General features: G+C 39.5%; 1 protein-coding gene across 2 annotated transcripts in view; it reads left to right on the forward strand.

Annotated features, from left to right (window-relative positions):
* The window catches only part of LOC129697236 (intron Large complex component GCFC2-like), a 43429-nt gene extending 28957 nt beyond the window's left edge, over positions 1–14472 (forward strand). For both annotated transcript variants that reach the window (XM_055635584.1, XM_055635585.1), the window contains exons 12-18: positions 3804–3954; positions 4310–4431; positions 6498–6574; positions 9179–9245; positions 11442–11588; positions 12175–12326; positions 14247–14472. In XM_055635584.1, the coding sequence (XP_055491559.1) occupies positions 3804–3954; positions 4310–4431; positions 6498–6574; positions 9179–9245; positions 11442–11588; positions 12175–12326; positions 14247–14364 (834 nt within the window). In that variant the 3' untranslated portion in view covers positions 14365–14472. The remainder of the gene's footprint in view (positions 1–3803; positions 3955–4309; positions 4432–6497; positions 6575–9178; positions 9246–11441; positions 11589–12174; positions 12327–14246) is intronic.
* The last annotated feature ends 32 nt before the right edge of the window (positions 14473–14504 follow it).

Consider the following 14504-nt stretch of genomic DNA (forward strand, 5'->3'; position numbering starts at 1 on the left):
CTGTGTGGCAATTGGGAGTTTGTGTTCCAACTAAGTGTTGCTAATATTCAGAAATATTGACGGTGGTTTGAGAACGCATACAATACCCACTCTTACACTTTTGGATATTCTTGATGGAATTACGGAACCTCAATAAACCTTTATTTATTGAACCTGTTTTTTATGCTGTATGAATAATGTAGTGGCAACAACCAGGTATCATTGGACTGTCAGTTGGCAAATCCTTTGTTGATGCCTGCACTGAGGCAAACCTATTTAGTTACTAATAAAATAAATTCTTAGTTTTATTTTCTTCCTTTCACCAGGTTTTCATTTTTTCTGAGCATGATCTCTTCAGACAAGCTTGATGACACTACAAGTCGATCAGCTTGTTTCTGCTTCCTCAAAAGTGTGACTGTCTAAAAGTATTGACAGACTGGCATTGATGCAGTTGTGTTCTGCAGTGTACATCTCTAATGAGATTTGCCCTCACAAAGATAGCAATGAAAACATTGCACACTTCAGAGTAAAGCTGTCTGAAACTTTACAGTTAGCCGTTGACCATTTAGTTACAAATTGACTCTTGTGGCATAGTTCAAGTTCAGATTACATTTATTGTCACATGCACCAATTGGTACAGTGAGATTTGAGTTACCATACAGCCATACGTATAAAAAAGAACACAATACACGATAGAGTTTAACATAAGCATATGCTATGAAAGTAAAACAAAGAGTATCTACCACTTGTTCAAGTTCAAGTGAGTTTATTGTCATGTGTCCCTGTATAGGACAATGAAATTCTTGCTTTGCTTAAGCACACAGAAAATAGTAGGGATTTACTACAAAACAGATAAATGTGTCCATATACCATGATATAAATATATACACAGATGAATAAATAAACTGATAAAGTGCAAATAGCAGAAACTGGTTATTAATAATCAGAGTTTTGTCCGAGCCAGGTTTAATAGCCTGATGGCTGAGGGGAAGTAGCTATTCCTGAACCTGGTTGTTGCAGTCTTCAGGCTCCTGTACCTTCTACCTGAAGGTAGCAGGGAGATGAGTGTGTGGCCAGGATGGTGTGGGTCTTTGATGATACTGCCAGCCTTTTTGAGGCAGCGACTGCGATAAATCCCCTCGATGGAAGGAAGGTCAGAGCCGATGATGGACTGGGCAGTGTTTACTACTTTTTGTAGTCTTTTCCTCTCCAGGGCGCTCAAATTGCCGAACCAAGCCACGATGCAACCGGTCAGCATGCTCTCTACTGTGCACCTGTAGAAGTTAGAGAGAGTCTTCCTTGACAATCCGACTCTCCGTAATCTTCTCAGGAAGTAAAGGTGCTGATGAGCTTTTTTGATAATTGCGTTAGTGTTCTTGGACTCTAGTCGAGTAAATAAGTGTTCTAAGTTCAGTTCAGTTTAGTTTATTGTCGCGTGTACCGAGGTACAGTGAAAAGCTTTTGTTGCATTGTTTGCTATGAAGCAGGAAGTCCTGGTGGTATTTATTAACATCACATTTCATGTTTTATTGTATAGAGAGGCCATTCACTCATCATGTTTATGCTGGCTTAAGACCATTCGCATTTACAGTGCCCTCCATAATTTTTGGGACAAAGACCCATCATTTATTTGCCTCTGTACTCCACAATTTGAGATTTGTAATAGAAATAATCACATGTGGTTAAAGTGCACATTGTCAGATTTTAATGACGCCCATTTTTATACATTTTGGTTTCACCATGTAGAAATTACAGCAGTGTTTATACATAGTCCCCCCATTTCAGGGCACCATAATGTTTGGCACATAGCAATGTCATGTAAATGAAAGTAGTCATGTTTAGTATTTTATTGCATATTCTTTGCATGTAATGACTGCTTGAAGTCTGCGATTCATGGACATCACTAGTTGCTGGGTGTCTTCTCTAGTGATGCTCTGCCAGGCCTGTTTTGCGGCCATCTTTAGTTTATGCTTGTTTTGGTGGCTCGTCCCCTTCAGTTTTCTCTTCAGCTTATAAAAGGTACGCTCAATTGGGTTCAGTTCGGGTGATTGACTTGGCCATGCAAGAATTGACCATTTTTAGCTTTGAAAAACTCCTTTCTTGCTTTAGCAGTATGTTTGGGATCATTGTCTTGCTGTAGATGAACCGCCAGCCAATGAGTTTTGAAGCATTTGTTTGAACTTGAGCAGATAGGATGTGTCTATACACTTCAGAATTAATTATGCTACTACCATCAGCAGTTGTTTCATCAATGAAGATAAGTGAGCCAGTATCTTCAGCAGCCATATATGCCCAGGCCATAACACCCCCACCACCGTGTTTCACAGATGAGGTGGTATGCTTTGGATCTTGGGCAGTTCTTTCTCCCCTCCATACTTTGCTCTTGCCATCACTCTGATAGAAGTTAATCTTCGTCTCATTTGTCCACAAGACCTTTTTCCAGAACTGTAGTTGCTCTTTTAAGTACTTCTTGACAAACTGTAACCCGGCCATCCTATTTTTGCGACTAACCAATGGTTTGCATCTTGCAGTGTAGCCTCTGTATTTCTGGCTCATGAAGAGCGTTTCTGATCTGTCGGACAGGTGTTTGGGATTTTACTTTATTATAAAGAGAATTCTTCTGTCATCAGCTGTGGAGGTCTTCCTTGGCCTGCCAGTCCCTTTGCGATTAGTAAGCTCACCAGTGCTCTCTTTCTTCTCAATGATGTTCCAAACAGTTGATTTTGGTAAGCCTAAGGTTTGGCTGATGTCTCTAACAGTTTTATTCTTGTTTCTCAGTCTAATGGCTTCTTTGACTTTCATTGGCACAACTTTGGTCATCATGGTGATAAACAGCAATAAACGTTTCCAAAGGTAATGGAAAGACTGGTGGAAAGACTAGGTGCTGAGAGCTCTCTTATACCTGCATTAAGGAGGCATAAGGAGAAACACACCTGAGCAATTACATACACCTGTCCCAAACATTATCGTGCCCTGAAATGGGTGAGGGACTATGTATAAACACTGCTGTAATTTCTAAATGGTGAAACAAAAATGTATAAAAATACCCTTTAATAAAATCTGACAATGTGCACTTTAACCACGTGTAATTTTTTTCTATTACCAATCTCAAATTGTGAAGTACAGAGGCAAATAAATAAATGAGGGTCTTTGTCCCAAACATTATGGAGGGCACTATAGACCATTTGCAGTCTCCCACCTATTTTCCTGCAATCTATTCTGTTGCACATCTCCTCCCCACCCCTCATTCTTCTACCACCTACCAGCACTAGTTTACAGTATCTAATTTAACTGATTAAAGGGCGTCTCTGAGATATGAGAGAAAAGAGCATCCAGATGAAACCCGCATGATCACCGAAAGAATGTGCAAACTTCAGAGAGACGGCACCAGCTGAGGGTCAAACTTGGTTCGCTGAAGCTGTGTGACAGCTGCACTACCTGCACCATTACTGCCACCCCAATATGTAGCAATGCTTCATGTGAATTGATTAGAGTGTGGATTCAGCTGATAGTCAGATCACTTACGGTCGAACCCTTGTCAGTGGTTACGAGGGCTGTCACGTAACATGGGTTAAGGGGAGTGTCCTGCTACATAAGCAGATCTCACCTGGAGATCATCAGTCGACAGGTAGGTGAGCTCGAGACAACACTCTCGCTCAGCTGCAGCAGCAATGACAATATGTTAGAGGACCCAACGTGTATGTATTTCAAACCTATTATGTCTGAATAAAGCAACTGTTTATTCACCACGTTTGGTGCCGCTACAAGAGTTAAATGAAAGTGGCAAAGACTGCAGATTCCTAAAATCCATTTTTGTTGTTTAGCATGATTACTCGTACTTGTCAGAAATGCCATGGATTTCAGCTGTGGAGGAGTACTGTCACCTGGAAGATGACGAATTCAAGAAAAGTGATAAGTCTGATGCAACGTTACTTCGGACAGTAATTGAAAAAACCATAATTTCTAAAATTGAAGGTAATTTAACAATATCTAAATATTCTTGCTTTGGGTTTTTTTATTTGATTGTAGTTGGAACAGAAAAGGCTAGAGATCATTTCAACCCAAGTGCTTTACATAAGAACTATAAATACTGATGAGCATTTCCAACGTCTTGGTTTACTTCATATTTCCAATGTCAACAGTATTTTGCTTGCGTTTGAGTATTTCATGGAAATGGTGGTTATGGTTTTAATTGTTTAGTGATAGTAATGGAAATAATGTTGTATGTATGTCTTTTATATTATTACATTTAATTAAAATATATAATTACACACGTTTAATATACAAGCTATTTGTGAAAGCCAAGGTTAAATTAATTTTACCTTTCCAGGTTTTATAATTCATGTGTGGGATCCTTTGTCATCTTCACAAACACAGAGTTTAGTAAAAATCTGCAGAAATCTGGAAGAGGATTATGATGTTTTCAAAGAAGAACACAGCAAAGCCTCACAGGTAAAGGAATCGTGCTGTGTCAAGAGCTAATGTCAGAGAATAATATTCTTTCAATACTATTCCTTCTCCTTATAACAGCAGCCTTATTACTTAGCCTGTGTGTTTATCAAAAGAAGCCAGCAGTCAGTCTTGAGTCGAGAGTGTTTAATTGTCATAAGTACCGACAACAGAACAATGACATTTATACTAGCAGCAGCGTAACAGGCCTGTAATACAATACACATAGATGAACAATAATAAACAACAATTCAATAAATTAATAATTGTAATACTACTGCAAAAATCCTCTTAGTGCAATCCAAGAAAGGATATCGCTCATCGATTAGTGTCGTGTCATGTTCAAGAGCCTGATTGTTGTTGGGAAGAAGTTATGCTTGAAACTGGTGGCCATGGTTTTCAGGCCACCATACCTTCTTCCTGATGGTAAGTGAAATGAAACCATGCCCTGGATAGTGAAGGTCTATGATGGCTGTGTTTTTTGTGGATCCCTTTGATGGAGGGGAGGTCAGTACCCGTGATAGATCAGTCAACATCCTCCACATTTTGTAATTGATTATGCTGACATTGAGTGTAAGGTTTTTATTCTGGCACTATTCAATTAGATTTTCAATCTCCCTCCTGTACTCCGACTTATTCGTCCAACAACAGGGGTATTGTTGGTGAATTTAAAGATGGCGTTGGATCTGTCTGGCTACACGGTCTTGGGTGTAGAGTGAGTACAGTAGGTGGGCTGAGCACACAGACCTGAGGTGCTCCATTGCCAATAGTTATCGAGGAGGATGTGTTGTTGTCAATTTGTACTGATTGTGGTCTCCCAATGAGGAAGACGAGGATTCAGTTGCATGGGGGTGAGTGGAGACCCAGCTCCCAGAGTTTGAGGGTATAATGGTATTGAACACTCAACTGTACTTGAAGAACGATAGCCTAATGTAGTGTTCTTATTGTCTAAGACGCCCACTGCAGAGTGTGGAGCTGGTGAGATTGCATCTCCTGTTGATCTATTGGGGAAGGCAAATTGTCCTTGCTAAGGTAGAAGTTGATGTGTGCCCTAACCAATCTCTCAAAACACTTCATCACCATGGACATTAATGCTGCCCGTCGGTAGTCATTGAAGTATGTCACCTTCTTGGGTACCAGTAGGGTAAAGCAGGTGGGAACCTCAAACCTGGTTAATGAGAAGTTGAAGAAGTGTCCAGTGTTTAAGGTTGGTCTGCATAGGTTTTAAGAAATACCAGGTACACCATCATGTCTGTACGCTTTCCGAGGGTTCGCCCTCATGACGGATCTTCTTACGTCAGCCTTGGTGACTGAGATTGCCATGCTATCAGGTGCCATGTGGGCTGGAGAAGGCACATTAATGTTCTCTCAAAATTATCATAGGGCACATTTAGCTCATTCGGCAGTGATGCCTCACTATCGCTTGCGCTGTCATTTGTCTGCGAAATGAACCTCAACAGCACAAGGTCAAGTTTGTTTTCTTTTTGGTAAGTTAGAGTTCTGAATGAATACCTTGAGACAAATCGTGAGGGACTGGCTCCACTGCCTGACGCACTCTCTGTGGAGTTTGACCTAAACCTCATTATACATGGACTGGATATGGAACGGCAGTCTCACAGGCCCTCCATTCCCTTGAGTTCAGTAACAAAGTTCAAATAGTATTTGAGTGAGGAGGTGTATTGTGGAGCTATTGTCCTGAAACGTCACTGACAGACTGGCAGATGGCAAAGCTGAGTTTCGAGATTTGTCTTCTGTTAAATCCTTTACTGATTTCAGCCATTCTGAAATTCAAACACCAGCAATTTATACCTTAGGGCAATTTGTTATTGAGTTATTGTAGAAGAATGCTAATGTTCAAACAGATATACATTGAATCATTTGATACATGATCAGCCTTGATCATATTGAATGGCGGTGCAGGCTTGAAGGGCCGAATGGCCTACACCTGCACCTATTTTCTATGTTTCTATTAATGTTTTCTTTAAGATATTGATACTTGGCTATACACTGAAATATTTCCAAGAAGATACTGCATGTTTTTAACATTTTGACCATTTGCTTTCAATTAGGCTCTGAGAAAAAGTATTATCCTGAGAATGACTATGTCTGTAGAAGAAGACGTTTTCATTCCTCTCTATCAAAAAAGGTAAATGAAACATTTTGATATTCTCATTTCCCCCTCTCATTCCCTCAAGCATATCACAAATATATAATATATGAAATTCCAAATGGTTTAATTTAAAGCCATCATTTATACTGTATCAAGTTTTCATCTTCCAGAGATTGTAAAGAAAATGGATTGTACATTTATATATTTTTTAAATCCCTCGCTTATCCTTGTAGATTTCTCAAAAAGGGAGCACAATACTAGCCAACCTCCAATCTTGAAGCACCTCTTGCTTGGCCAACTATGATACAAATATTTCTTCCAGAGCCCTGGGAATTTCGTCCCTGGCTTCCCACAATGACTTAGGATAAATGTTTGGCACCAGGGATTTATTCACCTTTATAACCATATAACAATTACAGCACGGAAACAGGCCATCTCGGCCGAACAAATTTTTTTTTTTTTTTTTTTTTTTTTTTTTTTTTTTTTTCCCCCTTAGTCCCACCTGCCTGCACTCATACCATAACCCTCCATTCCCTTCACATCCATATGCCTATCCAATTTATTTTTAAATGATACCAATGAACCTGCCTCCACCACTTCCACTGGAAGCTCATTCCACACCGCTACCACTCTCTGAGTAAAGAAGTTCCCCCTCATATTACCCCTAAACTTCTGTCCCTTAATTCTGAAGTCATGTCCTCTTGTTTGAATCTTCCCTATTCTCAACGGGAAAAGCTTGTCCACATCAACTCTGTCTATCCCTCTCATCATTTTAAAGACCTCTATCAGGTCCCCCCTTAACCTTCTGCGCTCCAGAGAATAAAGACCTAACTTATTCACCTATCTCTGTAACTTAGTTGTTGAAACCCAGGCAACATTCTAGTAAATCTCCTCTGTACTCTCTCTATTTTGTTGACATCCTTCCTATAATTGGGCGACCAAAATTGTACACCATACTCCAGATTTGGTCTCACCAATGCCTTGTACAATTTTAACATTACATCCCAGCTTCTATACTCAATGCTCTGATTTATAAAGGCTAGCATACCAAAAGCTTTTCTTTACCACCCTATCTATATGAGATTCCACCTTCAAGGAACTATGCACGGTTATACCCAGATCCCTCTGTTCAACTGTATTCTTCAATTCCCTACCATTTACCATGTAAAATGCATTTGTGCATTTATGCATTTTGACCACTAGCAAACCCATGCAGGTCATGGGGAGAATGTACAAATCCGTACAGACAGCACCTGTAGTCAGGATCGAAACAGGGTCTCTGTCACTGTGAGGCAGCAACTTGACCACTACACTTCCTATAACTCTTGAGCAAACATTGTTATTCAACATTCTTAATAAGAATCTACAGCAGAATTGAAGAATCATTTCATGGAAAAATCCTTAAAGCCTGCCTCTGTCCTCACCAAACCCCCATCCAAAACTCTTTATTTTCAACTGTTGCAAATGTATCGAGAAACTGTAAATGAAAAATGTTCCAAATGCTTCCGTTATCGTAATTTTAATGTTATCTTGGATGCTGATTGCGCCACTACAGCCCACCCAAAAGTTAATTATTTCTATTTATGCATGTGCCATCTAAGCACCATGTATTTAGCCAGAACTAGCCAAGATATAAATTTACGAATTTCCTCCTTCCTTAATAAATTATGGATATTGGTTGACAAAATTCTGTTTTTTTTTTTAAAGCATTCTCTATTTTTACAGTTTATAACCATTATAGAATTGTAGAAATTTACAACAAATCAACAGGCTTCAAAAACACTACCTGATTTCAAACAGTTGTTCACTTCATTCTCCATGCAAAATATATTTCAGATTTTCTCCAACAATGCTTTCTGGTCAATTATTCAATTATTTTTAAACTCTCAACAGCCATTTACTTCAATACTTTGAGTGGCGATTGAAAATCTGTATTAATCTACTTTACTGACTCACTAAACTTTTTAAATTTTAATAGCTTCAGATTTCCATTGAAAAGTACTCTTTTTTTCTAATGATCTCCACAGAATGGCATCTATCTATCTTCTATTAACTATTAAAACTCTGATCTTGGATGTGTGCGTGTATGTGTGTATAATCGCATCTTCTCGAAAAAACGACGGGCTAATTGTAAAATGTTCACATATTCCGATAGAGATTTATCCCCAGGAGTCCGAAATTGCCTTATCTGAAAATTTTGAGCTTTTATTTCTTGAGTTATTTGTGAAAATGTTCACAAATCTGATATAACTTTAAAAATAAACTGGCTCTTTCGCTGATGACGTCACAATGAATTTGCTTGCTCTGTTGCGTCCACCCCCCTTCCCCTCATTATTCAAAAGACGCTCGGGCATCGCTTTCTCTGGGGGATTTCTCTCGGCTCCTCAGTCGCCTCCTCCTCTCTCCCCCCCGGCCTCACTTTTCCCCCCGGCCTCGCTTCCTCTCCTCCACCCCCCCCCCTCACCGGCTTTTTTCTCCCCCACACCCCCCCCCTCTCCCCCCCTCCCCCCCCCCCCCCCCCCCCCCCCCCCGCGCCTCTCTCTTCCCGCCTCTCTACCTCAGCCTCTCTTCCTCCCCCAGCATCCCTTTTTTGGTTTAGTGTGTCTTTCAAGTTCACTTCTACTTACTTTATTTTAATAGTTTATTGGAAGATCAAGCATCAATTCATTCTCAGTTCCAGGAAAGACAGCTTTGGTCAGCTGTGAAGGTGAGAACGAAGATTGTATTTCCTGACAGTTTATCTTCAGAGTGCCTGAAGTAAATGTTACCTTTTACCAATTATTTTTCATATTTGTGTCCACATTGCTTCATTATTATAGAGTGTAAGAATATTACTTCTTTTTCTTGCGTATGGCGTGTACAGCCTAAAGTTGTCGGACAACTTGTTCTATTTAATCTTATTTGATTGTGCACGCCGGGTTGATTGCATTTGTAGAAACAGGGCGTACCACGTGAAGGTTGCAATCGCCCACCCCCAGAATATTACTTAACACTTTCCAGTCAGTGCAATCAGTTAAATAAACTTTCCCATACCGATGAACAAGCAGATGCTAAATATGTACAATTAATGTTCCTGGTACCTACTAGATTGAAACTTTAAAAAATGAAATGGATTGGTCTAGATAAAAGAGACACTTAGTTTGTGATCATAAATATTGACTGACGTCTATTACAAACCCACTGACTGCCACAAGTATCTTGACTACTGGTCTTCCCACCCTGCTTCCTGTAAAGACTCTATCCCCTACTCCCAATTCCTCCGTGCACCCAAGATGAGGTGTTCCATACCTGGATATCCAAGATGTCCTCATTCTTTAGGGAACGGAGGTTCCCCTCTCCCATCATTGATGAGGCCATCTCTCGGGACCTCACAGCTCCGCCCTTGCCCCCCTCCCCCCAGTCGCAACAGAGACAGAGTCTCCCTCATCCTTGCCATCCACCGTATCAGCCGTTGCATACAATACATAATCCCCCGAATTTCCGCCACCTCCAACGGGATCCTACCACTAGCCACATTTTCCCATCTGTCGCCTTCCGTAGAGAGACCGTTCCCTCTGCAACTTCTTGGTTAACTCATCCCTTCCCACCCCCTCCCCAGGTACCTTCCCCTGCAACTGCAAAAGATGCAACACCTGTCGGTATACCTCCTACCTCGACTGTGTCCAGGGACCCCGTCAGACCTTTCAGGTTAGGCAGAGGTTCACTTGCACCTCCTCCAACCTCATGTACTGTATCCGTTGTTCAAGATGTGGACTCTTATACATCGGCTAGACCAAACGAAGACCTTTGCTGAACACCTTCGCTCAGCCCGCCTGAACCTGCCTGATCTCCCGGTTGCCGGACAATTTAATTCTCCTTCCCATTCCCACACAGACCTTTCTGTCCTCGGTCTCCTCTCTTGTTAGAGTGGGGCTAAACGCAAATTGGAGGAACAGCATCTCATATTTCGCTTGGGCAGCTGACAGGCCAGTGGTATGAATATTGATTTCTCTCACTTCAGGTAGGCCCAGCATTCACTCTCTTATACCCCCTTCCCCCCCCCCCCCCCAAGAAGTGGCAGCTTCTCATTTTCACCCAACAAACAGCGAACAATGGCCTGCTTCCTTTATCATCATCGTTACTTTTTGGCATATCTTTTATTCATTGTTCTTTATCTCTCCACATCATCGTCTATATCTCTCAGTTCCCTTATCCCTAACCAGTCTGAAGAAGCGACTCGACCGGAAACGTCACCCATTCCTTCTCTCCAGAGATGCTGTCTGTCCCGCTGAGTTTTTGTTTCTAGCTTTTTGTTTCTATCTTTGGTTTAAAGTAGCATCTGCAGTTTCTTCCCACATAAATACACAGAGTTGGGGAATGCAATCTGGGGATCTGGCATTTCTCACTGGGATGTTATCGGCTGTGCTCAGATCTCCAGTTGAGTACTCAGAACAGATTCAGTTTCCTGCTGTATAAACTATTTACTTGCCTGATTTTTCAAACCAAAAACATGAAGCTCCAATCTGGAGAATGGGGGGGAAAAAATTAAAAGCAAGAATACAACAAAATAAATCAGAAATCTAATGGAATAAAGAATGAAGAAAATGATCGCATCATTGTTAATTGGGAAGGAAATTGAAACTATAGAACACATTATGTAGTATTAGAATGGCAGAGAGTCAAGGTTAAAGATAATGTCATGTCGAATTTGCATTCTAGTGTTCCTGTTCTTACCTGCCTCTGCTTTGAATATTCATTTCACTAATTAAACACAATAGATTGATGTCAAATAAATATTTTTATATCTATTTCCATAAGAATAAAATTCAAAAACCCCATTCCTTTTATATTTACATAATATGATTTCTTTAATACGCTCATTAAAAAGGAATATTTGAATTTTATAACTTTGTTTTGCTTTTAGCTGTTGGGTAATATTCTACAATGGGATGGCTTATTACCAGAACAGATTCTACAGAACTTGGGACTGGACAAACTATTCAATCGCTACATTTTACGAATCCTTCAAACTTCTCCACACAATCCACAAAATATAGAAAAATGTGAAACGGTAAATGATGGCCTTGAAATGTTTAGTTATGGTTTCACAAAGAAAACATTTTTGCCATTTTGTAAATTAATATTTAGGATTAGTATAAATCATTTTAAAAATATTTTGATCAAGCATATTAGAATCCCAGAGTCTATTGTTATCTTTCTGAAATGGTTCCTGATTCAATACTAACAGTTTGATTTTCAGTAATATTTCTAGTATATAATATTGGTTTGTTAACAAGAAAACAAAATTATATAAACAAGGTATTGGGCTAACCTTAGATCTTTGCTAAGTTACGTGATTACCATTGATCGTCAGATTCAAATATCTCCTATGATTGTACAGTTGAGTATTCGTTTAATTGAATCCATTAGTGTAGTTTCATGCAGACAAGATTATATAATTTTCCCACAAAACTGGCATTTTTGGTTCCCAGGATGTAAATTATTGTAACTGTTGTCTTTAAGGGTATCATCTACATTCTCATTTGCTTCAGTAACAGAACTAGAATTATTTTAACAACGTTGGTAGTTTCAAACTGATCAGTTTTCTGGGTAGGTTGCAAAAATATTGATTTTCTTTTTGTTCCTTTTGCTTGCAGATAATAGCTTGCTTTCCCAAGAGCTGGTTTGAAAATCCAGAGACACGGAGTAGCATACCTCAACTGGAAAACCTGTGTAAATATCTGGTGCATTCTATACGTAAAGGTTATGAAAATGGTGCAAAGTCGCAAGATATGAAAAATGTTGAAAGGTGAATTAAATACTGCTGATGCAGAACTAACATAGTTATTCCCTGATATATTGATATAGGTGATATTTCAGACGGGATCATTCAGTCTCGAACATAAATCAAGAGGAAAGTCAAGAGTTTTATTGTCATATGTCCCAGATAGAACAATGCTATTCTTACTTGCAGCAGCACAACAGAATATGTAAACATAGTACACTGTAAGCAATATAATAAACAAAGCAAAATATTTCAGTGTATGTATACATATACTGTACACACATATACATTATATATAATACACACACACACACACAAACATGTACACATAAAAAACAAATAATAATAGTGGAAAAAGACACAACCAATGCCCACAAATCTATGTAGTTCAGAGCTTATTGGAGATTGTACTGTTTCATAGCCTGGTGGCTGCAGGGAAGAAGCTGTTCCTGAATGTTAGTTTTCAGGCCCGTGTCCCTTCTTCCTGATGGCAGGGGTGAAATGAGTGTGTGACCAGTGTGGTGTAGGTCTCTGATGATGCTGGCAGCCTTTTTGAGGCAGCGACCCCTGTAAATCCCTTCAATGGTGGGGAAGTCAGAACCCGTGATGGACCAGGTTTTGTTCACCACTTTTTGCAGTCCTCTTCGCTCCTTGGCATTCATGTTGCCGAACCAGGCCATGATGCAACCTGTTAATATGCTCTCTACTGTATATCTGTAGTCCTGACATAAATATGACACTTGTGTTTTGTATCAAGGGAAAATACCTTATGCAACACATTATATAAAGATTAATTTACTTTCTGTTGTGTTTGAAACGATCATATAGATTTAAGGGACATGTTTGCCTCATTGTCTGGTCTGATATTCAGTGATTACCACCAAAACATATTTTGATAATTCATCCGCAGAACGGGGCTTTATTAGTACTAGCTGTCCAGTTCATTTACATTATGTGGCTGCAGTTCAGAAATGACTTAATGGTTGTAAATTGCTTTGGGACACTGATTCATGATGTGTACAAATGAACGTTTTTTAAAGAAATAACACATTTTAAAAAATGATGGTATAGAACAGCAGAATTCTGACTGGGGTCACCCGGGAAGATACTAGGTGAGTTTGTTTTCTGGATGAGTTCACAACTGAGGATTTCATGGTCTTTAAATAAGGCACAAACAATTTAAGACGCATTCGTTTTTTTTACCCATTCAGGCTATTTGGAAATCTCTAACAAAGTGATGTGGTGGTTGTCATTCTTTTTAATCAATAGATAATTATAGACCTCTAGATATTAAAGGGGTCAAAGGATTAGGGAAAAGATAGAATTATATTGCATAGGATTAGTCATGACAGTGGTACTACTACTGTACCAGAATCTGCTTTCTTTCCACACCTGAAGGATGTATGACTAGGCAGGCAATTTTCCATTGTAAATTGCCCCTGGTGTGCAGGTAGGTTGATGGGAGAATAAACTTGGATTATTGTAGTAGTGTAAAATTATGTACACACAAAGAACCAGATGCTGGAATCACGTATGGAACACCATGCTGGAGTAACTCAGTAGGTTAGGCAGCATCTCTGGAGGACAGGGGCAATGTTTTGGGTTGGGACCCAGTGTAAATTTATGGTTGGCGTGGATTAACTAACGGGCCTAGTTCTGTGCTCTTCCTTTGTGTGTAGTCTTAAAGGGTTAACTCTGGCTATTAAATGGTTAACTCTGGCTATTTCTTTATCTAAATCTGCCTGTAGTTTTGCCTGACAATGCATAGCTTGCCTATGAAGCACATGCATCTGTTATGCAGACTACAAAAGCAGTATCATACCATTTTCATTCATTTCAGCCATGATCATATTGAATGGTGGTGCAGGCTCGAAGGGCCGAATGGCCTACTCCTGCACCTAATTTCTATGTTTCTATTAATAATTTTGCTCCTTATCTTCCTAGAGAAGCAATAAAAATGCTGAAGATGTTAGTCCTGATCCGTGCCTTGGACCATACTGAGACTATCATCAATGAATGTAAATTAGAAGATATGGAATGGATTTTCCAAGGACAGAAGTGAATAAATCCAATGTCTTCCAATCTAATTTTATGATACACCTTTATTTGTTCACACCAGCAGTCTTTTGTAGTATTACTTTGATATCAGAATAAAAATGTCACATTTGTCTACGTTCTGTTTCTATGAACTCATTAATAAAG

This window comes from Leucoraja erinacea, chromosome 5 (assembly GCF_028641065.1).
Source record: "Leucoraja erinacea ecotype New England chromosome 5, Leri_hhj_1, whole genome shotgun sequence".
NCBI lineage: Eukaryota > Metazoa > Chordata > Chondrichthyes > Rajiformes > Rajidae > Leucoraja > Leucoraja erinaceus.